General features: G+C 39.0%; 2 protein-coding genes across 2 annotated transcripts; both read right to left on the minus strand.

Annotated features, from left to right (window-relative positions):
- Window positions 1–985: 985 nt before the first annotated feature.
- Window positions 986–3,515, minus strand: LOC103466372 (GTPase IMAP family member 9-like). The gene is made up of 3 exons (XM_008411887.3): window positions 3,432–3,515; window positions 2,329–2,382; window positions 986–1,922 (listed from the first exon to the last, which is right to left on the minus strand). The coding sequence occupies exons 1-3, from the start codon at window positions 3,445–3,447 to the stop codon at window positions 1,051–1,053; spliced, it is 942 nt and encodes a 313-aa protein (XP_008410109.1). The 5' UTR covers window positions 3,448–3,515; the 3' UTR covers window positions 986–1,050.
- A 13,523-nt stretch (window positions 3,516–17,038) lies between these two features.
- Window positions 17,039–19,038, minus strand: LOC103466371 (GTPase IMAP family member 9-like). Its single transcript, XM_008411886.3, has 2 exons — window positions 18,868–19,038; window positions 17,039–18,180 (listed from the first exon to the last, which is right to left on the minus strand). Exons 1-2 carry the CDS (start codon window positions 18,950–18,952, stop codon window positions 17,240–17,242), a joined length of 1,026 nt encoding a protein of 341 aa, XP_008410108.2. The 5' UTR covers window positions 18,953–19,038; the 3' UTR covers window positions 17,039–17,239.
- Between the last annotated feature and the right edge of the window lie 1,387 nt (window positions 19,039–20,425).

Raw genomic sequence — 20,425 nt, forward strand, 5'->3', positions numbered from 1 at the left:
GATCCTGAATAGGAAGGAGATGTTTGGACTGCTTTGTTCAGATAAACTAACTGCTTCAAACCGTTAGAATCTGTTTATCCCTTTGTGTCTCACTCACACGATAGTTGAGCTGCTCTTTAGAACTACAATGACTGAAGGTCAGAACTACAACATGGCGTAACTCTCAAATAGCACATAGTGATGAGCTGGTGTTTAGATCTGCTTGCTGTATGGGGCATTACATAGCTGGATTAACCAAACCACAGTTACACATTGGATTAGTGTGTAATCCACTGTAAATAAAAAAGCTATTTTAAAGCTATTCTAAATAAAGCTTACTGAAAGTTTCAAAATAAAAGCCTTGACATTTTTCACATCAGGTCATTACTCTTTTGGCCTTTATGTGACTGGTTTAAATAAACTACAGTAACACAATGAATCGGTGTGGTAGTTAAAAAGACGCTAACTGAAAGTTTCAAAATAAAAGTCTGCATATTCCGCTCCTGTTAGTGCACCGCCGTAGGCGGTGCAAAAATATAAGCTTTTTTTATGTTATTTATTTCTCAAGATAGTGAACTGCCTTGCACAGCAAGGCAGTTCATTAACATTAGCACAAACATTAGCATTTCACTTCCTTTGACTAGTGTACTAGCACTTTTACCTATAGTTAGCTTTTAGCAAATTTTCTCATTAATTAGACATGTTTAGTATACCGAATGGAGTAGTAAAATTAAAACAACATGGTCCTGTTGCTCCACATGCTACTGCCAGCATTTAAGCTAACATTAGCATATTGGCTAATTTTAGCTTATGCATCAATTTTAACATAATGAATGGTACAAGTACAGCTTAGTCAACATGCTTCTTCCTCTCCACAGGTTATTGACTACGTTGCAGCTTTCTTTAGCATTAATGCTAATTTTTAACATCATAACGCTGCATCAAAGCCGACGGGCACACTTTGGCATGCCCCTTTAAAATTTCTGCAGGAATTTTCTAGTTAATAATTACAATTCACTAACAACTATCACCATCGTGGTATACTTGCAACTGTTTCTAATCAGATGATTATCACTGAGTTACGCATCCATCTTCTCTCACTGCTGTGACTGTACTCACAACATCTGCCACTCCAACAGCAGCTTCAACAATAGCTTCAGCCGCTGCTGCAGCTATAGCTTCAGCAGTGGCTGCAGCAGCGGCCTCGGCTGCAGCTTCAGCGGCAGCTTCAGCAACAGCTGAAACTGCAGCAGCTCGGTCAACAGCTCGAATAAACGAGTTGTTTCTCTCTGCTGTCTCTCTATTTACTCCAGCCTGAGAAATCTCCCGACTAATGGCTCTTTGGGCTTCTCTGAACATATCATTTGTGTAGCGGCTGCCTCCATTTCTCTGAACCATATTGTCAATCTTCCCCACCAGCTCAATAACTTGATTCCTGTTCTCACTGTTGTTGTTAAAAACATGAAAACCTCCTTTACATTTGCTGAGAAAATCATTAAAAGATGGGTTGAAATACATAGCTCTTTCTACTGAGACTCCATCTCTCTCCATTTCATCTCCATGAGTGAACAAGGCCATGGTATATGTAGCTGCTCCATCTCCAAACATCCTCTTGATCATTTTCACCATCCCTTTGTCTTCTCTTGAGAAATGTTTTGGCTCGATCACAATCAGGATCACATGAGGACCAGGAGCACACAACGAGACACATCTAGTCAGCTGCGTCTTCATCTCCTCAGCTGTCAGTTTGGTGTGAAACAGACCTGGAGTATCAATCACTGCCAATCTACGGCCATCAGGCAGAGGATGTATTTTCTTCTCACACACCAGTGTATTCTTCCCACCTTCAAAACGATTAGCGTTCACAATGATGTTCCCCGCAGAGCTCTTGCCAGTTCCAGTTTTGCCAATGAGCAAAATGGAAACGTCTTCTGGATCTTCAACTGGAAGAAAAAAACCACAAATGATGTTTGAAACTGAAAATTAAATGTTTATGTGAAAGAAAATTATTTAAAATCATACTACATGTACTGTTGCAATTACATTTGTTGAAGAAATGTCGACACTGTAATATGTCATATATATGACACACACACACACACACACACACACACACACACACACACACACACACATATATATATATATATGTTTTAAATGGTACATGTTGCATACAGGTTTCAATATCAGACCCAAACTGCAGCAGAAAGTCACTTTGAGTTAAGTGTGATCAGAGGCAACAGAAAAAATACCAGGCTGCATTGGTACAAATAAAATCTGCATGACTATTTTTATAGTTATGTTTTGAAGATTAAATAATTCTAATAAATCAAATAGTTTTGGTCTCACCTGTTTTCTGATCACATTTTTTCTTCTTAGTCTCTCCCATGTCCACCCGCGAACCTAAAAGGGACGAACAGATTGGAAAAAAAAAAGATGGTCAAATTACCTTGACCTTTATTTAATCATTTTCCTTAATGAATACATCGTTTGTTATGATATTTAAAAATTTGCCATGCCTTTAGTTGGAAGATAATCATGTGCTCTTCTTACCATCACAAGATCATATATTCAGACTGTTTTATATTCATTTAGAAAAAAAAGTACAAAAAGTGATCTAAACGTTCTCATTGTTAGTTTCCCTGGATGTTTGGTTGGGTTTGTTATTTCTGTGGGTTTTTTGTTCCTTTTTTATTTAGATCATTTATGTTTTTGTTTCACTTTATTAGTCATTTTAGTTTCATTGTTACTTTGCTTCCTTTTTTATTTCGATCAGTCTTGTTCCTGTTTTTTTTTTGCTTCAGTTCTTCTTAGTTTATTTATTTATTCTGTGTGCTATGTTTTTTATTGATTGATATACTCCAGTCAGTTATTTTACCTGCCTTAGAGAGTTTTTATTTTTTTTAAACCTTTTTTGTACTTTCTTCTTGTACACTGACAGTAAAAGTAATTCTGATTCTGTTTAGTCCAGGTAGTTATTCTTTGTCACTCAAGTTTTATTATGTTTCTTTAATTAAATTATTCTGTAGTATTTTATTTTCGGTTATAGTTTGCCATCTTTCTCTCTCCGTCTTCTCACTTTGCCTCCTTCTCGCTCCACTCATCTCTGTTTGCTCATCAGCCCTTTTGTTCCACATTCAACCTCTCCCGTTTTTAAACAGTTTACTCTCAGTCACTCCTCGCCAGCTTGTCTTGTCAACTCCCATCGCGTTCCCCTATTTCTCCTTAGCTGCTTCATTTCTCCTGTCTGACTGTGTTCTGGATTATCTTTTCTTTCATTCTGGGTTCCTGCATTTGTGTTAGTCTTATCTGCATTGTTTTCATTACATTTTCAACTCAACCCTACGTCTCTTGCCTGCTGCATTTAAATCCTCAACTAGAAAAACATGACAATCATGATATTTAAAAACCTAAACTAAGTGGATCAGAAGTTTAAAGGTTTTCTAACTCACCTTTTGTTTTGGACATGTTCCTTACAACAAGTTGAGGTGTGTTGATAGAGTCGTCGCTGATGCGATGCTGATGAACAGCTTCAATCTTGTCTCTGTTCCTATATAATAACCCGACCCAGGTCCCCTCCCATGATATATGCCTACACAAGAAAAACTTTTATCTGAAACAGAAACCTAGTATACAAATAACTTTCTGTTTGTACACAGAAACTTGCTGGCTTAGTTCCCTGGTTTCTGTGTGCTAAACTTATTGGTTTAGCACACAGAAACTCGTTGATCTATTGTAGATACAGATACAGGTGTGTGCCTTACATATATAGCCTTGTAGTCTTTAGATAGACTACAAGGTCAACATGAGCTTAGCTTTGAAAGTAAAAGTTGAGCTTTGAGCACTCTGGCTGTCTAAAGCTTCTCCTGGGTCATTATTAGCCACTATTTGTGCAAGGGAATAGTTTCAAATGCAACAGCAATAACAACAAATGCCTAAAAAAAAAAACTAACAAAAAAAGGCCAATGCTAACCACACTTGCTGCTGTCAGCAGGTTCAGTTAACCTCTCCTGTCTGGTAGAAAAACCAAACCCAGAAAGAGGAAGGTCTACCAAACAGGTCATGACAGTTATTACTGCATTTTCTCTGAGGGATTTCTTTTCTTTTATCTTTCAACACCACCTTTATGTTTTGTAGTTTGCTTTCTCTACTCCAGCTTCATGGCAAATGTAAACACTGATCAAAGCACCAGTGGTTGGTCCATACTTTTTTTAAATAATACTGACATTTAATTGTGCTTCATTTCGTCTAATTAATATTCAACATGCTGAACAGATAATCCACATTGTGTTATCATCAAGTTGAATACATTTAACTTTTTCTCTGCAATAATAAAGTTTTGAAATCAGATAAAATTTCACCAATTGAAGTGAACAGAAGTTAGCATCACTCTGAATGTTACCCTGTAAACACTCCTCTCAGTGGGAGAATAATGTTTACTAAATTAAATGAAAATGAAATATAATTTAATATGACATTATCACTTAAAAACTGACAGGTAAAAATAGATAATGACCATTCTCACCCTATTATTTTAACGCTGTGCAGTGCAACCTCTGCTCTGCACAAATTTCATAAAAATATCTGTAGCATTTGCAAAAAATTATTTCATTCTCTATACTCAATTAATTTAAAGTGGACACACCAACTTGAAAACAAGCAGCGTAAGGTTCAATATTAGATGAGTCTCTGGTTTGCAGACAAATTTGGTGGTTCTCCTTATTTGAATGGGTGGGACCAGTGAGCTGGTCCAGTCTCACCCACAGACATGCCTCTGCAGGCAAAAGAATTTGATTATCAAATCAAATTCAAGAACACTTGATTTGATAATCACCATTAGGAATTTAAACATTTGTTTAATCTTTAACTAGGTTAAACAAATGTTCGCTATTTACAAAGTAGCTATGCAAATAGTCTGAAGGAACTTATTTATTATTTATTTACAGGAATGGATGGTAATTCATTTTAATGTGCCCCTATGACTAGATTGCTCCAGAAATCAGATTGGTTTTTCTTGTAAAGATGAAATATGTTAAACAGCACATTGTAAGTGAACTTTAATTTATCAGTAAACTTGTGTAGACATCACTTTGGAACAGCTGTGGCTGGTTAAATTGTTTACTTTTGGCTACCTGTTTGTCTTGTCTTCATTTTTATCCTCAGTTTATTTTAAAGTCCTGACATCATCCGAATCAGTCTGGCATCAAATTAGTCTTCATGTTTTTTAGACTTTTTTTTCTCTGAACAGAGAACAGAGAATCACACAAGAGACACAACAATTCTGTAATCATGCAAATATATTTTTTATTGAAATTTCACAATGTTTACATAATAAATACTATTCTACATCTGACTGAATTGAAAGAAGTCCTGTTATTGAAACAAAAAAAAATCCCCAATATTGCTGCTACATGTCAGTTTCCTGACTCGAATCCCATGAATGACTAAAAGAATAGTCCTTAATATTTAAAGCTGAAAGACAGTACAAAATAATATATCCAGCTAAAAAATGCAACAGGAAATATCAAGCTTGCACACAGATTTTCTAAGCAGTAGAGTAATTGGTTATTACTGCGTAATGCATCCTCGCGGCTGCCGTAGTGCTGCCAGCAAAACTCTGGCTCCAGCAACAGCATCAGCAGCAGCAGCAGCAACAGCAGCATCATCAGCAGCAGCAGCAACAACAGCAACAGCATCATCATCAGCAGCAACAGCAGCAGCAGCAACAGCAGCATCATCAGCAGCAACAGCAGCAGCAGCAACAGCAGCATCATCAGCAGCAGCAACAGCAGCAACACCATCATCATCAGCAGCAACAGCAGCAGCAGCAACAGCAGCATCATCAGCAGCAACAGCAGCAGCAGCAACAGCAGCATCATCAGCAGCAGCAACAGCAGCAACACCATCATCATCAGCAGCAACAGCAGCAGCTCCCCCACCTGCATTGACCGCTGCATCAACAACTTGAATGAACAAGTTGTCTTTCTCAGCCGTGAGCCGATCATCCTCAACCCTCTTCTCAAGATATCTTGTTTGCATTTTACATTGGATTGCTTGTTGCGCCCATTTGAACATCTCATTTGTGAAGTGGCCAACTTCACTTTTTCCAATTATCTTGTCTATACATTGGTTGATGTTGTTATAAAAATGGTAATCATGCTGTTTAATGAAGTCCCAGAGATCTGTATTTTGTTGTATTTCTTGTTCATCCCCATTTATTAACAACAACATAATGTATGTGGCTGCTTGGTCTTCAGACATATTAAATATATCTCGGACAATGCTCACTATGTTTTTCTCTTGAGGTCTGAAATTACTTAAGTCGATCACAATCAGGAACACATGAGGACCAGGAGCACAGAAGGAGACACATCTGGCCACCTGTCTGATCATCTCCTGAGGTGTTAATCTGTTGTTAAACAGACCTGGAGTATCAATTACTGCCAATTCAAACTGATTAGGTAGGAGACGAGTTCCTTTCTCACATGTCAGAGTGTCTATTGTAAAATAACCATCCTCCTTGATAAGAGCGTTTCCTATAGAGCTCTTCCCACTTTGAGTCATACCAACAAGCACTACAGTGATTTTCTGTTCTTCTGGAGCTGTTGGGAGGGGGGGGAGAGAGAGATTTGTAAGTATTTTCTTTTCTTTTTTTTATTTTTTACATAAAGATTTTTTATATATATATTTAGAAAATATGTAAGGGCAGCATTAATATGGTCCTACTTTTTAATTATATACTATGAAATTATTCATTGATTAATCAATTTTTAAAGAAAAAACCCAAAGGTTTGTAATAATAAAGTTACATTTCAGTATAATTTTTTCACAATCCCAGGATTGGTTGTGTGTAGATTATATTCTTGTTGATTTCCTCTGAGTGTTTTCCTTAAAAATTTTTGTCAATTTGTATTTTGTCTGATTTTTATATTCCTTGAGCATTTCAGTTGATCGTTTTAGATCATGTTTTTTATGTCCACCTTTTAAGCCACGTATGCTCACTTTCCTCCACAGTAATTAATCCCAGCTGCTCCTAATCCCCTTCATTACCTTTGTGTGTGTGTGTGTGTGTGTGTGTGTGTGTGTGTGTGTGTGTGTGTGTGTGTTTACTCACCTCTTCCTATTGCCTGTTGCTGATTCATTCTGTTCCTGTAGGGTCTGTTTTTCTGTCAACTTTAGTTCTTAAGTTCAGTCTCAATGTTCAGTCCGTATCTGAAAATTCAGTTCAGTTTGTCAAAGTCTTTTATTCCACATCCTTTATTTCTGTAGCGGTTTCTTCATGACAAAGTACTTTTTGTATCTTTACCCCCATGTTATACAATATTTGGTATACAGTAAGCAAAAGAACCATCATTGAAAGGTCAACTTTAGGATGCCTTCAAAGGATATTTGTAAGAAAATTAAAACTGGTGATAGTCCAAAACTGTTTAAGTCATGCTGAATTAAAATTTAAACTTTGCATGTGGATAAAATGTTGATTATGTGAAAATTATATTATTTTCACATAATAATATGATACAATGGGCTGCACAGTGGCGCAGTTGGTAGAGCTGTTGCCTTGCAGCAAGAAGGTTCTGGGTTTGATTCCCGGTCTTTCTGCATGGAGTTTGCATGTTGTCCCTGTGCATGGTGGGTTTTCTCCGGGTACTCCGGTTTCCTCCCACAGTCCAAAAACAAGACTGTCAGGTTAATTGTCCTCTCCAAATTGCCCCTAGGTGTGAGTGTGTGTGCATGGTTGTGTGTCCTGTGTGTCTCTGTGTTGCCCTGCGACAGACTGGCGACCTGTCCAGGGTGACCCCGCCTCTCGCCCAGAACGTTGACTGGAGATGGGCACCAGCAACCCTCCCGACCCCACTGAGGGACAAGGGTGCAAGAAAATGGATGGATAATATAATATAATATTTTAAATGTTAGTCTATTTACTGTTGCCTCTTTGTTCTGTTGACAGAAATGTGTTTATTGTGGGACATTAAAGGATATTTCTACTAATTTTTTCTATTTCAAGTATATATATCTATAAAACTTTAAATGAGTTCATACTCTATACTGTGATACTGCCGTTTTAGAAAACTACTTGGTTAAACTTCTGATTAATTTTATATATTAATGTTAATTTCCTGGATATTAACATTAATATATAAAATTATAAATGGAAAACAGTTCTTTCTTCAGAAATTCTGAAAATAAAATAAAAATAGAATCTACTTTCTAACTTTATAAAAAACACAAATCTTAACATGCAAAAAATATTTTATATTTAAAAAAGTGGAAAATATAGAGACTTGTCCAAGTTAGGATGTTAGAAGACAAAAGCTAAGCTGCTTAAAAATAAATAATTTGAGAATAACTCATCTGAAAATTATATTCAATAATACAAAATGAGAATATACAAGACCCACTTACTTAAGGAATAGTTAGGAATATGTAGAAACAAGTGCAAGTAAAATTTCAGACACAGTAAATAATAAATAAGTAAATAAGTAATATTTTCAGATATTTTCAAAGCGAAATTATGAATTTACTAATTTGTGGTCACATTTAGAGACTAAATGAAATAAAGTCAGCATAGAGAAAATAATTGTAGGGAATTAGGTTTCACATTTGTAATACAAATGTAAAAAGTATGGAGATAAACACTTTCAAAATTCAGGCAGAAAATCTGGAATAAAAGAAATGAATCTTTACTACCATAAAAATAGATCAAAACTGCATAAAATAAACAAACACATAAAATAATAGTTACTGAAACATGTTAGAAACATCCAAAGAGAATTAGGAAGGAGTTTATATGTTTTATACAAACTCACCTTTTGATGTGTTGGAGGTGGAAGCAGGTTAAGGTAGAGCAGCTGTTGATGCGTTGCTGATGAACCTTTGACTCCCGTCTCTGTTCTCATATAATAACCTGACCCCTCCCATGATATGAAGAAAACATATGAAGAAAACTTTTGTCTGGAGATCTGTCATCAAATGCAGGATGATTTGATGACAGATCTCCAGCTTATCCAAGTTAGGATGTTAACTTGGATATTGGTCTGTATTATGAGGACACGTCTGATAATAGAGATTTAAATAAAATCTTAGGTGGCAGATGCTGGTTTAAATGACCAGGAGTCGGTTATTCAAAGTCAACAACAACTACAACACTTTTCTATCATTTCAGAAAACAAGAACTCTGTATCTCTACTAAAGAACTTTACTAAAACAAATAATAAAATAACAAAGCAAGTAGTTACAGTGATGCAGGTTCTGTATCAGCTCACAGGTGAATGTTTTCCTGCTCTGGTCACTGAAGCTGCTTCGGTCTGGTGGAGAACCTGGAGATAAATCACTTCCTGAGCTCCATCAGGTGGTTCTTTCAGAATATTAAAGGAAATAATTTGATACTGCTCTATATGTGTTGATAAACATCTGAGATATTTTACAAGTTGTTGTGTACAACCTGTTTGTATATGTTGTTTTTGTTTTGTTTATTTTGAGAGATTTCTTTTTAATTTTAGTTTATTCACTCTGTACCTTCTGGCCGAAGGACAATCAATAAAAAACAGCATTTGTGCGTTTATATTATATTGAAGAAGAAGAAGAATGAAAGAAGTCACATGGGTGCAGTTCTCTGGTCAGATCCACTGTTAATTCAAATGTTTTTAATCTGATAACCAAACATGAAGATGTTTGGAACGTGAACATAAAATCAGCTGTTTTGCTGCAGGACCTTTAAATTACTTACATGAAAACAAAAACAAAAAAGCAATGCACCCCATAGAAAGATCAAAATCTGACCTGATAACATTGAAGAAAAACCCAGAAGATGAAACGTATGGAGAACAGATAACCTGACTGCTTCCTGAGGAACAAACAGGAAAGATCGTATCATCTATATGTCTCAGATGTTTCCATACTTTTCTTTTTGTGATCCAAACATTCCTGAACTTTAAATCTATATATGCATGTTGTGATGTTTAAAATTGGTGGTTTTAACCGTTTTTCTTACCACATAAAGTTTTGAAGGTGTTTTAAGGAGCTGAAACAATAAAATGTTTTAATTGGGGTGAATCAGTTACTGAGATAATAAAAAAACTAATTTAGTAAATGGCTACAAACCCTAAAAAGTCTATTTGTTAAAAGAACATATTCAGAGCAGATATAATGTCAAAACTGTATACAGTATTTCTAGTTTGGATTCAAAATAAAAAAAAACCTTGGTATGTAATTATGTTCTACCCAGAACTCCCCAAGCAGAAAGGACTGAGCGTTTCACAAATTGATATTAAATGTTTGTTTTAGCTGCAAATGCATCTTGTGACAGTAAAAGATGAAGCTGTCGTGATCCGTATTTCTATGTGTTTATTTTTGAGTTTCCGTATGATCCTGTTCCCCGTTAGTCCTGTCCGTGCGTCTTTCCCCGTTGATTGTCTCCCAGGTGTGTCTCGTTCCCGTGATTGCCCCGTGTGTATTTAGTCTCACCTGTTGTCTGTGTTCTTCGTCGGGTCCTTGTCTTAGCTGTCCGTCTATTGTTACCACGTCCAGTAGAACTGTGAAGTCCTGGTTCGTATCCGCTCTTGTTTAGTCCTGTGCATCAGCTGCTACCGGTATTTAGCTGTGTGCTAATATCTCCGCCTGTGTTGGACTGTTTGTGAGCCTACATCATTAAACTCATCATCATCACCATAACCTGGGTCTCAGCGTTTCTCCTCACCACCAACCACCCCCGTTCCTGACAGAAGGACCCGACCACTAACGGTGAGGAACGCTACCTTCCAACATGGACCCATTTACCACCCCCACAGCTCCATACCCATTCCTAAGATCAAAGGACATCTATAACATTGAGTTCGAGGAGGATTTCTGTTGCTTGTTCGGCATGTTTTCGGAGGATCCGTTCATGCTGGACCTGGTGGGGGAGCTCCACGAGGAATTCCTTGAAAAGAAAAGACTCACCTCAATTGTTCCAGCTCCGCCACCGTTCCGTTCCACCCGGCACACTCCAACCCCCACTGCCTGCCCATCTTCAGCCGCCACGATCTGCCCGTCTCCAGTCGCCACAGTCCCCGTGGTGATGGGGTTTCAGGGGGCTAGACTGACTCCTGGTCGTCAGGCGGCACGGCTGGTGGCATGGCCTGCTCCGTCAGAGCCTTCAGTCGGCTGTCCTGCCGGTCAGCCGTCCGAGCCTGCCGCTGGCTGGCGTCACCATCGCTCTGGGCCGCCGGAGGTCCCGGTCCCGGGGCACCGAGACGACCGGATGAATCCCTGGTGGGGGACTCGTATGGCGATCTGCCCACCAGGTGTCGGACCACGACGTCACCAGCGCTCTGAGCCGCCGGAGGTCCCGGCCCCTGGGCGCTGGCGTCACCATCGCTCTGGGCCACCGGAGGTCCCGGTCCCGGAGCATCGACGTCGTCGCCGCCCTCGGCCTCCGAGGCTTCCTGCGCCCGCTGCCGGCGTGCAGCTCCCCGAGCTTCCTGCGCCCGCTGCCGGCGTGCAGCTCCCCGAGCTTCCTGCGCCCGCTGCCGGCGTGCAGCTCCCCGAGCTTCCTGCGCCCGCTGCCGGCGTGCAGCTCCCCGAGCTTCCTGCGCCCGCTGCCGGCGTGCAGCTCCCCGAGCTTCCTGCGCCCGCTGCCGGCGTGCAGCTCCCCGAGCTTCCTGCGCCCGCTGCCGGCGTGCAGCTCCCCGAGCTTCCTGCGCCCGCTGCCGGCGTGCAGCTCCCCGAGCTTCCTGCGCCCGCTGCCGGCGTGCAGCTCCCCGAGCTTCCTGCGGTCGCTGCCGACGAGCAGCCGCCCGTCCCTCCCGAGTCCCCTAGTGCTCCTCCCGAGTCCCCTAGTGCTCCTCCCGAGTCCCCTAGTGCTCCTCCCGAGTCCCCTAGTGCCCGCAGCAGCCGGCGCTCCTCCCGAGCTCCCAGCGCCCGCAGCAGCCGGCGCTCCGCCCGAGACTCCGCCCGGCCGTCCTGCCGGTCCCACGGCCTCTGCTCCGCCCGAGCCCACGGCCTCTGCTCCGCCCGAACCCCAGTCTCCGGCGCCTGCAGCAGCCGGCGCTCCGACCGGCCCACCGCGGCTCAAGCTCCGCCTCCTGCGTCGCCGCCCACCGCGGCTCAAGCTCCGCCTCCTGCGTCGCCGCCCACCGCGGCTCAAGCCGCGCCTCCTGCGTCGCCGCCCGCCGGACCTCCCACGAGAGGTCTACCTCCTGTGCCGTGGACGGCCCCCGGAAGGGTTTTTCGTTTGGATCTAGTTTTTGTTTTCTGGACTCTGGCCCTCCTGCCGTCGCCCCCTCCGCCCACCCTGTTGGGTTGTTTTTTGTTTTTTGATCTTTGGACTTTTCTGTTGGGCGCCTGGTAGTCGCCCCTTGAGGAGGGGGTACTGTCGTGATCCGTATTTCTATGTGTTTATTTTTGAGTTTCCGTATGATCCTGTTCCCCGTTAGTCCTGTCCGTGCGTCTTTCCCCGTTGATTGTCTCGTTCCCGTGATTGCCCCGTGTGTATTTAGTCTCACCTGTTGTCTGTGTTCTTCGTCGGGTCCTTGTCTTAGCTGTCCGTCTATTGTTACCACGTCCAGTAGAACTGTGAAGTCCTGGTTCGTATCCGCTCTTGTTTAGTGCTGTGCATCAGCTGCTACCGGTATTTAGCTGTGTGCTAATATCTCCGCCTGTGTTGGACTGTTTGTGAGCCTACATCATTAAACTCATCATCATCACCATAACCTGGGTCTCAGCGTTTCTCCTCACCACCAACCACCCCCGTTCCTGACAGAAGCATTTAATGCAGAAACACTGTTATTGTATGTTAAGCAAAAAAAAACAAACAGTTTATATCTTTTATTGTGCTCATCATTGTATAAAATAAGACTTAAGTGGTTAAATAAAAACTTTGCAGAATGATCCAATTTTTTTCCAATTAATTTAAATAATGATTGTAGTTGCAGCCCTAGTGTTATATCAGTAAACTCTTTAATTTACTCTAAAGAGATCTGAAGTTTCTCCAGGGTTTTTGGATGTTCATTGAAGAACATCAGCATCAATTATGTCTTGACAAAGTTATTGGATGCTTCACAAAACTCCAGTCTAACTCAAACCCAGCTCCTTTTTCTGCTGATGGACACACAGATTCAATAATTCAGGAGAAAAACACACTGAACTCACTTGAAACCTTATGATGTAAAACTGACCTAAAGCAGCAGCTGCAGACAAACAGGAAGTTGGTCTTTTGTGTTTATGTGAATAAATTATAAACACTATATGTTGTGTGACGAGAGGAAACTTAACAAGTGAAGCAGAGCATAGCAGCAGCAGCTTCTGGTGCGGACAGAACCAGAACAGAACCAGAACAACTGGGATGAAGTGATGAAAACCTGCAGGCATCTCTACAATAGAGACCAGACAGCAGACTGGGAAGGAACATGGAGCAGCTGGGAGGCTGGAAACATCCAGAAAAACGGTAATCGACTCATTGCTGGTTTTTAGTTTTAAAGGTTCTATTAAAGTGGACTCAACAGGGATGTTCAGTCCACTTTAATCAAACTGGAGTTTGTTTGTCTAGAAAGGCCAGTTTGTTTGGAAAGGTGTGAATACAAAATCTGTAACAAAAAAACAAACTCTGGTCCTCCTAAAAACCTTTAAGTCTTGGTGGTGAAGTCTGGCACCAGCACCTCCCGACCCCACTAAAGTGCAAGGGTGTTAGAAAATGGATGGATGGATGGATGGATGTATGGATGGATGGATGGAATGCTACTTTGTGTTTCTATACACTACTCACTCAAACAAGTCACCTATCTCATATGGATGATATGCAAAACTTTCCGGAACTGAAAAGAAACTGTTCAGTGAAACTGTTTTTGCATATGATAATATCTCTGCTATTCATTCTCTGCTATTCATTCATTCAGCTTTACAATAACTTTGCTGATGAGTGGAAGAGAAGAGATTAACCTGTAATTTTGCAAAAATGACAAATTGAAGTTTTGAGCTGGCTCATCCATGGATAAAATTTTCAAATGCCTGAAAGCGCTTATTGATCTTTTAAAACAGTTATGACAGATGCTAATGACAAGAGTCCTGCCCATATTGCAAGCATGTTATCTCTTTGTTCCAGAAATAAAAGGGAAAAAATAGTAAGATGCTATCTGAAAGTATCAAGGGATTGTTATTACGGGTATCTCCGGCTGCAGGTCACTTTTCACATGTTTCTATTCAGGCAAATTAGCTGGCAGATCAGTTGAAAAACATTCAGGAGCTGAAAAGGAAACTTGTTGGTGCCTGTTTTAGAGATAATTTAGTGCAAGTGGAAAGAAGAGAAGTGGGAAACATCTAAAACATGCAGGACAGTGTGTCCTGCCCAGGTGAAAAATAAGTATGTTACGTTTTAGTATACTTAAGCATACATTTAGTCAGACTATATTTGACTATACGTCAAGTTCTCTTAGGATTAGTTAACTTAACGTGTGCTATTTTGGAACAACTAATTTTGCGCTTAGTGTATTTTAATAGTATTTAAATTGTATTAAAGCACAATTTCAAGTGTACTAAGAATACTTCAACATACTTTTTTGGAACAATTTAAGTTACACTTAGTATATTTTAAGTATATTTCTTTTTATATTATAAAAACATGCTTGATTAGTATGTTTTGAGTGTACTATTTTTGTGATTGAAATACATTTTAAATATGCTTAGGGTGTATTTTAAGTATATTGGCATTGGGGCAGAGCATCAGGAAGTGATGTGCGTAATGCATCCATAGCAAACCTTATGGATGGAACCAAGTGAGGCGAGTTTAGCTTTTATTCTTCTGTGCAATCTGTACCCTGCCTAAAGGGTAGTCTAATCAGTTTCAGTCTGTTTACGTTTGTCTGCCGGCACATAAACATGGTCACGTAAGCTGCAGCATGTGCGTGTAAGCAGATAAAAGAGGCTAAAAGAGATAGAGGAAAAGACAGAAACTATAACAAAGGCAACCATCTTAGCTTGTTGTGTCTGTGTTTGGTATCAGAACCGATCTTTTTCCCTCAGCAAATAGGTTTTTTTTTTGTATGAACTTCATCAAGTTTTCATTATTCAGAAGTTTTTCAGGCTGATGCTCAGCTTTCTGATGCAGACTCTGATAATAGATTGTGGAGGAATGTTTTACAGACGGTCAGCTGTCTGTAAAACTGTCAGGAAAAACAACCACCATGTTTTTCCTGTGTCTTTGTGTCCCTGATGGACTTGTGACCTTTGACCCAGTGGCTGATGGACAAAGGTACAAACCTTTGTCATCCTGACAAATCCAATCAGTTGTGTCGTCTAAAATGAATGAAGATATAGAATCTGCATAACTTTTAATTTTCTACTTTTAGATTCAAGACAAACAGCCAAATGTCTTTGAAACACAAAATTTGATTAAACTCGACACCAATAACAGGAAAGCGTGTAAATTAATTTAATTTGCCTCTGTGAGTATATTGATCTGGGAATTGGGTCGGTTCTTATAAATATGGCATATGTTGTCAATTTGAACATTATAAATACATTTTAATTAAAGTGTAAATATGCGTAAAAGTCCCCTTGTCAAATCTGTGACTGAATGGTTAAATAGCACCACCTGCCGACGCCTCCTTGCCACTGCATTTTATAAAAAAAAAACGACATTTCTGATATGCCAGTTATAAAAACTTAAAAACTGTGTTGTGACTAAACTGCAGACAATTTTTATGAAACCTTCCAAAATGTTAAATAAAATCTACTTTCAGAGGAGCTTGTGTCTGAGAAGTGGAAAACCTCCCAGAGTTTTCCTGCTGTAATGACTCAACCTTATATTATGTCTGCAAATGTTTATTAATTTAATATTTTCTTTTATTGTCATAAAATATAGTTTCAATGGCATCTCTAAGCTCTACATTTAATTAATTAGTAAATAAAAATATGATCAATAAATTTTCAGGATTTAAAAATAACTTAAACATTATAGGTTTTGGTTCAAGGTGTTTTACTGATTTTAATTAATAATTTAATATTCAAGTTAGACCCCTTAGAGACGGAGCCGTCTGAAGTTATGTTGTGTAAATCCCTCCAAACTGGGTCATTATATATGAGAAGCTGTGTAGTTTGTCATTGTATCGTCTTTTAGTTGCCCTGACCTCCTTGGTCAGTTTATTAAGTGCTTGATTAAACGATTAAACGTCCTCATAATAGGAATCTTTCTAAGTGGGATGCAGCTTCCTCAGGTGTGACATTAATCACGGCTTATTGTCATATGTGCCAAAGATTTGCTTCATCAAACAGATTCTAAGTAAAAACAAGAGGACCAGAGTTTCCCCAGTCAGGCCTGGTTCTATTAAAGATTTATTTTTGGTAAAATGTGTCTTTCCTTCCACTCTTACCATATATCTACTCAGGATGAAAGGTTGCAGCCACAATGTTTTTAACTGATTGACACTGCATACTTGAATTTTGTGAAATTATTCATAATGAACTTCAGAACGTGACTGGATTCATATATTTTAGTAAAATGCTTTGAATTGCCTTGTTGCTGAAAATGTGCTTTTTAAAAAAACACCTTACCCTGTGGTGATTTTATTTGTGGTAATTTTCCGTCATATCAGTAAGTTTAATAAAAATGAGCACATTCACAGATCTTTTCTTCATGCATAATGCTCTATATATTTTGGTTTTGTTTCTTTTGCTTGCGATGGATATCTCGGCCTGGAGTCCTTTAAAGAGTATCGTTACGTTAAACCAGGAAATCTGGACTGTTTTTAGTTTTCCTCCTGTTAGGATCAGTGATGAACATTTCCCTACAAAAAGTCCATTGGATCTGAAATTTTGCTTGCATGTGACCAAAAAATCTAATTTCTCTTATCAAGCAATTTATTAATGTACATTTTATGTTTATTCTAAAACTAAGGCTCTTCTACCTTCGTATTAATGTGATGTTACTCAGGTTTTTATGGCTTCTTCAGCCAAATCAGCTGGATTCTTCTACTGAATAAGAGTTTTAGATTTACATTTCTGTAGTTGTCATTTTCAGAAAAAATTGTTCTCCCCGAAAATCCTACAAACAATAATATTTTACAAATTCAAAAAGAAAAGCAAAAAATTACAGAGATGACAACAATGTATTTAATTATAAAGCATGTAAAAAAGAGCAGCTTCATCTCCTGTGATGGAGATCAGGCCTATGCTTCACACGCTCTAATATTCAGGCTGCTAATGTTGTCCAAAACACAACTGAACATGTTACATTATTTATGAAATCAGGGTTTAATAAGATGCAGACCAAACATCAGACACGTCATCTTCACTGTGTAATGCAGGCCATCTCTTTCACTGCCAGTGCCGCTCCAACCATCGCTCCCACTGATCCTCCAACAGCAGCTCCTACAGCTCCTCCCTTCCCGCCCCCAATAAAAGCTCCAGCAGCTGTAGTTTTCAAAACCAGTCCAGTAGCAACTCCAGCAACGGCTCCAGTAGCAGCTCCACCGGCAGCCTTCAGAGCAGCACGAATAAATGAGTTGTCACTCTCTGCCTGTTTTCTTGCATCTTGAGGGTTAATGTCTGGATTTTCTCTGAGAAGTTGTTCCTCTTCTTGTTCCTTTGCTCTCTGCGCCTCTTCAAACATCTCATTGGTGTAGAAATTTCCTCCAATTTTTTCATTTTGCTGAACCATCCTGTTGATCTTTCTTATCAGTCTCCTGACCTGACTAGGATCCTCAACTTTGTTGTCAAAAACATGATATTTATCTTCAAATGTCTCCAAGATGGAGCACTGGCTGATGAAGTTTGTTAGAGGCTCGGATGTTTCCAACAGGTAGTCCATTGTCATGTGTTCTCCTCTCAGCTCGTCTCCGTGGGTAAACAGCACCATGGTGTATTTGGCTGCTTCTTCTCCAAACATTGTCTGGATTATTTCCAAGGTTTTTCTTTCTTCGTCTGTGAATCTGTTCAGCTGCAGCACAATGAGGAAGACATGAGGACCAGGAGCCGCCATGCTGATGCCTTCAGCGATCTCTTTCACAACCTCTTCGTTACTTTTACCCGTCCTAAACAAACCTGGAGTGTCAATAACAGTCAGATGTAAGCCGCCACACTCATTGGTTTCCTTCTGACAGGCCTGTGTCACAGAGGAAAGAAAGAGTTTAGACTCAAAAACTTTCTTCCTTAAAATGGTGTTTCCTGCTGCACTTTTCCCGACTCCAGTTTTTCCGACAAGAACGATCCTGAGCTCTGACTTCTTCTCACCTGTTGAAGAGTTAGAAAACAACAGTAAACTGAAACTATTTTTTGACCAAACAGAGGTAGAAAGTTCAACATTTAATGATGTCAAATACAGAATGATGTTTTTATGGTTAGATTTATTGATCTGGAGAAAAAATTAGGCAGATCACAGAATGAAATAACCAAAGAACACAACATATAAACCTTGTCAATTATCATTTCTCATGCAAATTTGCTTAAATAGACAACAAATATTTTCTAAATAATGCTGTTAATGGAGAATATTGAAACCAGAACATACATACATACAAAGCTTTGAAGACATTTTGTAGTTTCGCTCACACAGTAGCTGATACACCTCATAGATTTTGTATATAGATTATTTACTATTCTTTCATAAACATATCCATACACCACTAGATCAATTCTCATTTCATTTTACTGAACCCAACAATTAGAACAACTTAGAAAAAACATTAAAGCTCAGTGTTTATGTGTATGTGTGTTTTTTCTGCTTTGATACTTTTTTGCATCCTGGCCAGATTGTTGTTGAAAATGAGACTTTGAGTGGAGCAGCAGATTCAATCTTTTCTAACGTTCTGGGAACCTTAGAGGATTTTATCGATAAATGCTTCAGTCTGATCTGCACCATGAACACACACAGCGCTCCAACTGAACCCTCTGACAGAACCCGGCGTGTGGATAACTCACCCACATTGCCATTGAATCCCAGACTTCGAGAGGTGAGAGGCATCTTATCGTCAAAAGCTGCCTGAATTCGAAAATAGACGTTCATTGATCTAATTATTGCATAACAAATTTCAAGCTTGGCATGACTGTCTGGAATTCAGTCAACAACAAATAGAACCACCAAACAACGGCCCAAATTTGAAAGATTTAAACGTAAACAAATGGCACAGCAACAAGAAAGAGAACAGAGAGGATGAGTTATGGGCTCAATGAACAATAAACGAAAGAAGGAAAAAACTTTTTCCCATCAGGAAGTTGAAGACTGAAGGAAAGAAAGCCGTGATAATAATGGACAAACTGTATTAGGCAGATTATACCGAGACAAAGACGCCACATCCTGGCTTCTCTAACCTGAACATGCTCTGTTTTTATTTAAATAATGCCATCTTGTTTAATTATGTTTCTACTTATTTAAAATTTATTAGCTTGTTTTTTTTTTCTCCTTTTGTTTCTCTTAATATTTACTGACTTTATCACTAAAAAATACAACAACAAAATGTAGTTAGCCGGAATATCAAGGGTTTTGGTTCATATAAAAAAGATAAAAAATATTTGAGCATTTATCTGATCTACATGCTGATATTTGTCTCCTTCAGGAAACACAGATCATATTGATCTAAAAACAACCCAGAATAACCAAATATTTTATTCAAAATATAAGACAAAGATGACTATGCATTTTAATTGCTAAAAATATACAAGTAATACACCATAAAACTACTGTGGATCATGAAGGTTTATAATAATTTATTTATGTACAATCAGACGCTAACAATAGCCAATGTTTATGATTTGTATACTAAATTGTATTTTGAGAAAAATAATCCTTCCCAAGATTTTTTTTTAAACAATATCAATCTACAGATGAACAAATTGGTCTGCTTGAAGCTCCATTAACAGAATAATTAATTAATCAATGCAAAACATCTTTTGCCAAACAATAAAGCACCAGGACCGAACGGTTTTCCAGCTGAATTCCATAAACATTTTGGGATATGCTTAATCCAGCATATCTCAAATTAATACAAGAAATAAAAGAAAAAGGTATTATTCCCCAAAATTTAAATCCAGCTGCTAGTTCTTCTTAAACCTGGCAAAGATCCTATGGTCACCTCTAGCTGTCGACTGCTGTCATTAATCAATAGAGATATGAAACTTATCACTAATCAGAATTGAAAAAGTTAATCTCATCCTTAATTCATCCAGATCAAACAGAATTTAATGACTTTAACAAATAAACAAGACTCAGTCATTGTAACTTTGGATGCTGAAAAAGTGTTTGAGAAGGTGAAATGGTTATTTTTGTTTTCAATATTAAGAAGGTTCAGATTTGGAGATACTTTTCGTTATTCTATACATCACCAGCAGTGACTAACAAGCTGGTTTATTTCATAACTGCAGACTGCGTTTTATTGCACTCCGCTTGTTGCCCAGATAAAGGAAATGTTCGCATTGTTGTTTTTTCGATCACACACTTAACGTGATTATTTACAAGGATCGTTGTTGTGCAAACTGCATT

Source organism: Poecilia reticulata, chromosome 6 (genome assembly GCF_904066995.2).
Source record: "Poecilia reticulata chromosome 6, P_reticulata-male-v2, whole genome shotgun sequence".
NCBI lineage: Eukaryota > Metazoa > Chordata > Actinopteri > Cyprinodontiformes > Poeciliidae > Poecilia > Poecilia reticulata.

Bases quoted from the DNA above. Each gene is read 5' to 3' on its own strand.
- LOC103466372 (XM_008411887.3), bottom strand. The intron at 1,923-2,328 runs GTGAGACCAAAA...TTTTTCTTCCAG, and splicing joins AAAATGTGATCAGAAAACAG to TTGAAGATCCAGAAGACGTT.
- LOC103466371 (XM_008411886.3), bottom strand. From the start codon at position 18,952: ATGAACGTCTATTTTCGAATTCAGGCAGCTTTTGACGATAAGATGCCT. The intron at 18,181-18,867 runs GTGAGTTATCCA...ACTCTTCAACAG, and splicing joins GGGATTCAATGGCAATGTGG to GTGAGAAGAAGTCAGAGCTC.